Consider the following 7308-nt stretch of genomic DNA (forward strand, 5'->3'; position numbering starts at 1 on the left):
CCGCTTCAAGCTGCAAACTTCTCTTCCCGTTTCTGTCCTTCCCAGCCGCATTTTCCAGTGCGTGTAGCAGGCCTATCGGCTCTCGCCCCGCCTCGTTTCGCTCCATCTCCGAAGTCCCAACCCCAGGGGGAAAAGGATGGGATATATTCCAGGGGGCAGTAAGGGCAACGGCAGTGGCGACGAAGACCTGTTTCAAGAAGAACCGGAGTCACTCTAGAGGCAGCGGTGGTGCCAGAGATATGCGCCATCACCGAATGCTCCGCGACAGCCCCCGTCCAAAATGCTTCGGCAAGGTCGGCATGCGCTACTTCCACCGCCCCCGCAACGAGCTTTACTGCCCCACCGTCGATGCCGACCGCTTCTGGTCCCTCGGCCCCGACGGCATCAAGGATCCCGCCACAACTCGTGACGACAGCTCTGCCCTCCTGACCAGTTTCACCCCGCCTTGCTACTCCGAAATTCTCGAGCAGAATACCTTTACCGGCGGTCCCCGTTATTAAACCCCTGTTGTTGAAGGAATTCTTCCTCGAGCCCCCTTTGAAACGACGGGGAGCTTCAGCGGCCGCTCGATGACCGGAGAACTCACGGACCGCTGTTCTCCTCCTTGCCTTCCTCCAAGCCCTCGACATCCCCTTGAGGATGGCCTCCGGGGTGGAGGACATGGCGGGGAAACCCCTTAGAGAGGAATCGGGGGGCTGAAGACGGCAAAGACCGGCGCAGAGGACGCTCGGAGGTGGCAGGGACACCGAGGGAGTGGCTGAGTAGCTAGGCTCTCAGACAGAAGAAAGGTGCCGTCCTTTTGGCGGAATAAAGCCCGAGAGAGGGGTAGGAGGTTTAAATAGGCAGCGGATCTTAGCGCAATTATGATGGCGGGCATCTTTAGTCCAACCGGTGCTTGCCACGTGTCCCGCGTGTCCCACTCACCGCTATCGAGGATTGACTGTTCGCAAATTTTCATGGCGCGACGCTTGGGATCACATCTCGGTGGGAGTTCCGAAAAGACTCTTCGGATCGCCATAATCGGAAAAAGGGCTCTGGCATGCGCGCATTAAATGCCGACATATCCGAGGACGGTTGCGCCCGGACGTCAGGGGGAGAACTTCGGCTGCGACAACTTCTCCGTACTTCCTTCATTCGAAATTCAAACTCGAAAGTGGGGGGACTGGTGTTGGGCATAAAATATCCTCGGCCGAAGTTCTTGGTGGGGTCGACCCTCGCGAGTCTCTTCCGTTTTTCGACAACTGTTGGTGAACCCCCGTCACTTCGCCCGAACTCCTACGGGAGCCGGGCTCCGTCTGCGAGTTCTACAGCAAGGAAGACTTCGCCCGGACTCCTACGGGAGTCGGGCTCCGTCCGCGATTTCGGCAGCAAGGAAGACTTCGCCCGGACTCCTACGGGGGCCGGGCTCCGTCCGCGATTTCTGCAGCAAGGAAGACCTCGCCCGGACTCCTATGGGAGCCGGGCTCCGTCTGCGATTTCGGCAGCAAGGAAGACTTCGCCCGGACTCCTACGGGAGCCGGGCTCCGTCCGCGATTTCGGCAGCAAGGAAGACTTCGCCCGGACTCCTACGGGGGCCGGGCTCCGTCCGCGATTTCGGCAGCAAGGAAGACTTCGCCCGGACTCCTACGGAAGCCGGGCTCCGTCCGCGATTTCTGCAGCAAGGAAGACCTCGCCCGGACTCCTACAGGAGCCGGACTCCGTCCGCGATTTCGGCAGCAAAGAAGACTTCGCCCGGACTCCTACAGGAGCCGGGCTCCGTCCACGACTTCTGCCGCTGGTAAGCCTTGTCCAGACTCCTACGGGAGCCGGACTTCATTTTTTATTTCAATTGCAGGAAGTCTCCGCCCGGACTCCTACGGGAGCCGAACTCCGCATACGACCCCCAACGGCAAGAAGACCTCGTCCAAACTCCTACGGGTGTCGGGCCTCGCTACCGACTCCAACCAAACTTCGGCCAACAAGTCTGGATCCCCTGACAAGCCACAGTAACGGACACCACTGCTCCACTCTCTGCGGCGGACCCTGCGTAGCCCCATTACTCCCTGACAGGCTGTATTAACGGTCATGACCCTGCTCCACTCCCTGCGGCGGATTCTGTGCGAGTCCCCCACTCCCTGACGAGTCACGACAGCGGACGCCGCTCCAATCCCCGTAACTGATTCCACGTGGCGAGCCACGGCGATAGCCATGACCCCACTCCACTACCCTCCGCAATAAATTCCTCCTAACTCTGGACGGCCCACTACCAGACGGTTACAGGCGTCGCTATCAATCTGTTGCCCCCTCCGTCTATAAAAGGGAAACCCCAGATACGTTATTCTATAAGCTCTCATTTTTACCTCAAAACTTTGCTAAATTCTCCGTTCGAGTACTCCATTCTTGTTGAGGCAGAGAACTGACTTGAGCGTCGGAGGGTCTTGCCGGAGCAACCCCACCTCCGATTTAGACTTCCTTTGCAGGTCCCGGCGGCGACCGCGACTCCCTCGACTCCAGCTTCTCCGGCGCAAGCGGATTTTTGCACCAACACCTACCAAGCTCCATCTCTTCTATTATGAAGACTTCATTATGCAACATCAGGCTCATTCAGAAAGGTTTGCTGGAATCACAAAAGAATACCTTGATCTTTTTGTAGACCAACAAAACCTTAGTTTCTTTCAAGATATTGGCCCAATAAGCTCATTCCAAGTGGCCCAGTAACATATTGTATGGCCTGCTGTTTTAGTCAAAAGCATATGACTAAGTTTGTTTTTTGTACTCTGCAACAACCTTAGGAGCAGAGAAAACTTAAAGAGTGTTTTTGTACTCTTGCAACAAAATAGTGGGCATAAAGTGACATATTTAAGTGATGAACTGAAAAATGTACTGAATAAATGTTCTTTCTGCAGCATCAATATTGATGACTTAAGACTCATGATTTACCACATATATGCCAATGACCAATTCTTTCTTCCTTTTTTTTGGCCTACTTTACCAGAATATTTCCGCAAAATTATCAAACTCACATCACCATGATGGAACAAAACATCTTGTAAAACATGTCACAGCAAAAGAAGCTTACCGATAATCAAGATGTTCACGATGGCCTTCCAAATATGGGTCAACTTCATAAATTCTTTGTCCACCACCAGGTGGAGGAATAAATCTTGATTTCTCTTCAACTTTTTCAATAGTTTGATTGGCTTGAGAATGTACAGACTGTTTAGCAGCTTCATTCATGATTTCATCATCCATGACTTCTGAAGACATGGGTGTTTGCCCAGCTTCTACCTTACCATCATCTTTAATGGATAGACCTGTTGATTCTTGTAATACCTACCGAAAGAATCACATGTAGATCAGTCATAAAAAAGGACATAGTCAGGATGCAGACTTGCATGAAATCATAAATGGAAGTTTGACAGGCAAATATTTTCAAAGAGTTTTGAGGGGCAAGAAGAGTGACATCAAAACATTAAGAAGAAACAAAGTGATATCTGAATCAGCTTCCCTGAAAATACGGTGAGCAAAACCTGCTTTGGTGACCAAAGCATATGGAGGAGAAGTACATTTGCATGATTAAGAACTGGATGAAGAAAAACATATGTTATCTTTTTAATTCCTTGTCATCCTTTCAATAATCAATACCATACATCAAAAAAAGAGAGGAGGTCGGAGCTAGGTGGAGGTGGGATGGCAGGTTTTGGGGAGGAAGTGCTAAGATTTGAAGATAAAATACAATTCAGGGTTCGCAATAAAACCAAATGAGGCCTAAATAGGCTAAAGATCCACATGGAAGCAAAAATTTACAGGCAAAATTAATCAAGGAACTTATAAGAACTCAGTAGATTCTTTAAAAAAGATTGTAAACATCACTTTCTCTTCCATTTTTCCTTTATTGAGCTCGGACAATAATAGGAAATACACTAAATAACATTGCAAGACCATGTAAAAATAAAAGGAATTTTCCTATCCTATAAACACCTGCAGGTCATCAGGAGAAACTTCAGGGTTCCCAATTGAATCTGTAGAAGATGACAAGCCATCACTTTCGCCACCTGGAAGCAGCACCTTTCCAGATGCAGCAACAGTTGTGGATGCAGAATCAGGTTCATAAGAAGAATTTCCAGCAAGTAGTTTCCCTAAAAAAGAAATCTAGTAAGCATTACACTAACAGGAATACATATGTGTTAAAGGAAGAAGACGAAATAGAGAACACACCAAAGCAAATTACTTCTACTCTTCTACAACACTTCTATAGCTAATGTGTCGTCTTCAATCTTTACTAAAATGTTATCTTTCATCTGAAGTTGATTCCATAACCATGACCCAGTCTCATCCCTTACATCCACATGAGGCAAGTTCTTAAGTTTAAAGTGCATTCCTGAGCATTAGCATAAGATTGTTCATTCCCCCTATTTTCTCTTTTCCCAAAGCCTCTCTCTTATATACCTTTATCTCAGGGGTTTTCCCTCATAATGCCAACTGGAGCGTCAATGCTTCCCAAAACTTCTATGCTACAGGGTTCTACACAACTTGAGCACAAATAGTTTTACTTGATTTTGAGAGCTTGAACACATGATAACACTAGAATTTATTGGTTACTATTCAACTTCATAGTTATATATGTTCCCAATAATCACTGTTCACAAATTTTGCATCACAGAGTTATCTAACCTTCAGAATCATCAGTATTTTCAGATCATTTTTTGTAATCTAAGTAATGCATCTCCAAGTGGTCTCCCTACTTTTTCTCCATCCAAATATACAAAATTAGCATGTCATACTCACGAGGAAAACTTTCAATCATTTTCCAAAGCATTCCTCAAGCGTTAATACACCAAGTCCAGTGTCCCTAAAGAAACTAGCACTCCAAAATGTTGCCCAGATATAAAGAACTCCATGCTCCCTGCTCCAATCTCATGACCATTTCCTAATTTCCAGATTCTTAAAATCACATAATGCCTAGTGTAAAGCCAACAAGAAGAACCTATTGAAATGTCATTATGTACCTAACGATCTGAATATGCTATCTATAAGAGAACAATGCCTATGATTTGGCAGCTCCACTTCCCACTCACCCCTTTTCTTCCAAACACTATCTTCATATCATATGTACCATGCTCACAACCGATAGACTCTCCTATTTCATGATTTTTGACATGAAATGGATTAAATAGTGGCTAAAGGCAACCAAAAAGACAGATCATGTGAACTCTTCTGTTGAAGAGCTAAACTGACAAAAAGGCCATAGCTCCACTGAACAGGTTTTGTCAAGCTAGAAAGCTTATTGATATGCTAGATGTTGTCATGGGATGCCTGGTTACGCTCCACTGAACAGGTTTTGTCAAGCTAGAAAGCTTATTGATATGCTAGATGTTGTCATGGGATGCATCATGCAAGTGCCAAACATGATTGTGTCAGAAGTACACCCTCAATTTTTCAAGCATCTTGGAAAACATTAACATCTATAAGGATTCTTTTCTAAAGCATGAATGTATCTATTATCAGGCCACCAACATAAATATCCTCAAACTCTTTGAGCAAATACATAAAGAAAAAGGCTTGCACATATCAATACCCACAACTATTCAAATCCCTTTGTCTTGGTTATTTGCATAATATAATTTCATTCAAGCTCATATCTTGTCTCTGCTTGGTTAGATAAAGTCAATTTGTATTCCCGTGATATCGTCGTAGTCAGGAATAGGGGCTTTGAGAAATCAAAATATACATCTCCACAAGATGCAAAACCCGTCAATCTCCAAGTTCAAGGAACCCTCTATTTAATGCAAAGCTTACAAGTGAAAACATTGTACAATTTTGTTCTATTTTCTCCTCAGCTCCGGCTCCAAAGGGACACGTTTTTCTAGGTCCAGACCTAATAATAACCTAGTACCCCCATACACTAACACCCACTCCTTCCTCAATGTCACAAACGAACCTCCTTAACAAAAACACAAGAACAGCTCAATCAAAAAAAGAGATCACAGGTTACATTTTTCCATGTCGTTTTTTCTTTCTTTTACTCCGATTTATAATCTCAAAGTATCTTAACACCATACACAAAGAAAACTTAAATTCAAACAGATGGCATAGCATAGCACATAAAACATACATGTATGGGTATCTTCTCCTTAAATTTGCGCCCCCTCCCCACAAAGAGAAAGAGATATTTTGATATATGTACAACACATCAACATCCCATAATTAGAAGAAACTGAACAAAAGAACATTAGAACAATTGGCAAGGTCCAAGAAAGGGAACACAGATCACAGGACAGCGTATAAAAAATATTAGCAAGTTGAAAGAACAGGAGAAGAATCGAACCAGAGTACAAGAAACAGGTAACAGTAAAGGTTTGACCATCCAAAAAGCAAAACAAGTACGCACTACCTCAGATTTCCGAACAGAAGCATCAAACCGATATCCAAGAAACTCTAGCAGAACAGAGTCAAGAACATGACAACAAACAAGGTCCGGACGAGAAAAGCATAAAGAGCTTACAAGGGAAAGAGTCCTTCTTCAAGAAGGCGAGAGATGCATTTCCGCCATTCTTGCGATCGCCACGCATCACAGAGCGAAGTGATAGCCCCGGAGCTTGCGCAGCGGTGAAGCGAATCCCCGCGAACGCGAAGGCCATCGATCAAGAATCAGGATCGAGTTCTAGGGCTCCAACAATATATCTCCAGGGTTTCTGCAACGAGAAGAAGACGGAGTTCCGGTTCTTGCTGCAGATCCAAGTGGAATGGCATTTAAGAGTGAAGGGGGAGGCAGAGGGCGTGACGGATCCCAAGCGGAGCGCCTTGGCTCTCTCTCGAACGACTCACTGTGGCGTTGCTACGTGTGCGGCGGGGAGTTGCATGGAGATAGGAGTGGGGCCCAGCACAGCTGTCCCCTTGTAACGGAGCAGGCGATCAGAAAGGAGGAGAGGAGATCGGGAGCGAAAGGCGTTGGGAAAGGCGGTTTACTTTTTACTCTTTAAAAAGCCACCTGAAACTGGGTGTTAGTGTTAATAATAACAATAGAGATTCCGGGATTTAAGTGCACCAATCGGAGCCTATCTGATCAGAAAACGAATTTCTTCAACTTACACAGTGAATCCGAGTTCATTCCTCGAGTCGGAGCACGAAATCGTATGATCTGACATCAAATAACTACAATTGCGATCGTTCAGATTTCTTTTTTATAGTTTCATTTAAGTTAAAAATTAGACGCTTGCGTGCCAAAAACTGAACATGTAAAAATCATTCGTTAATAGATTGATGAAGTGATAGATCCGATCCAGCCTATTTGTGTCCTCTAACGTGTTAATTATTGTTTATTAAGGA

General features: G+C 45.7%; 1 protein-coding gene across 2 annotated transcripts in view; it reads right to left on the minus strand.

Moving 5' to 3' along the window:
• Nucleotides 1–6779, minus strand: part of LOC105058934 (1,4-alpha-glucan-branching enzyme 1, chloroplastic/amyloplastic) — a 46569-nt gene extending 39790 nt beyond the window's left edge. The window contains exons 1-3 of one of the 2 annotated variants that reach the window (XM_010942021.4): nt 6485–6777; nt 3961–4118; nt 3059–3312 (exon numbers count right to left, since the gene is read on the minus strand). In XM_010942021.4, coding sequence (XP_010940323.1) covers nt 3059–3312; nt 3961–4118; nt 6485–6620 — 548 coding nt within the window. In that variant the 5' untranslated portion in view covers nt 6621–6777. Of the gene's footprint in view, nt 1–3058; nt 3313–3960; nt 4119–6484 lie in introns of both variants that reach the window. The other variant, XM_073243849.1, reaches the window with a different exon arrangement.
• Between the last annotated feature and the right edge of the window lie 529 nt (nt 6780–7308).

Source organism: Elaeis guineensis, chromosome 9, assembly GCF_000442705.2.
Source record: "Elaeis guineensis isolate ETL-2024a chromosome 9, EG11, whole genome shotgun sequence".
Taxonomy (NCBI): domain Eukaryota; kingdom Viridiplantae; phylum Streptophyta; class Magnoliopsida; order Arecales; family Arecaceae; genus Elaeis; species Elaeis guineensis.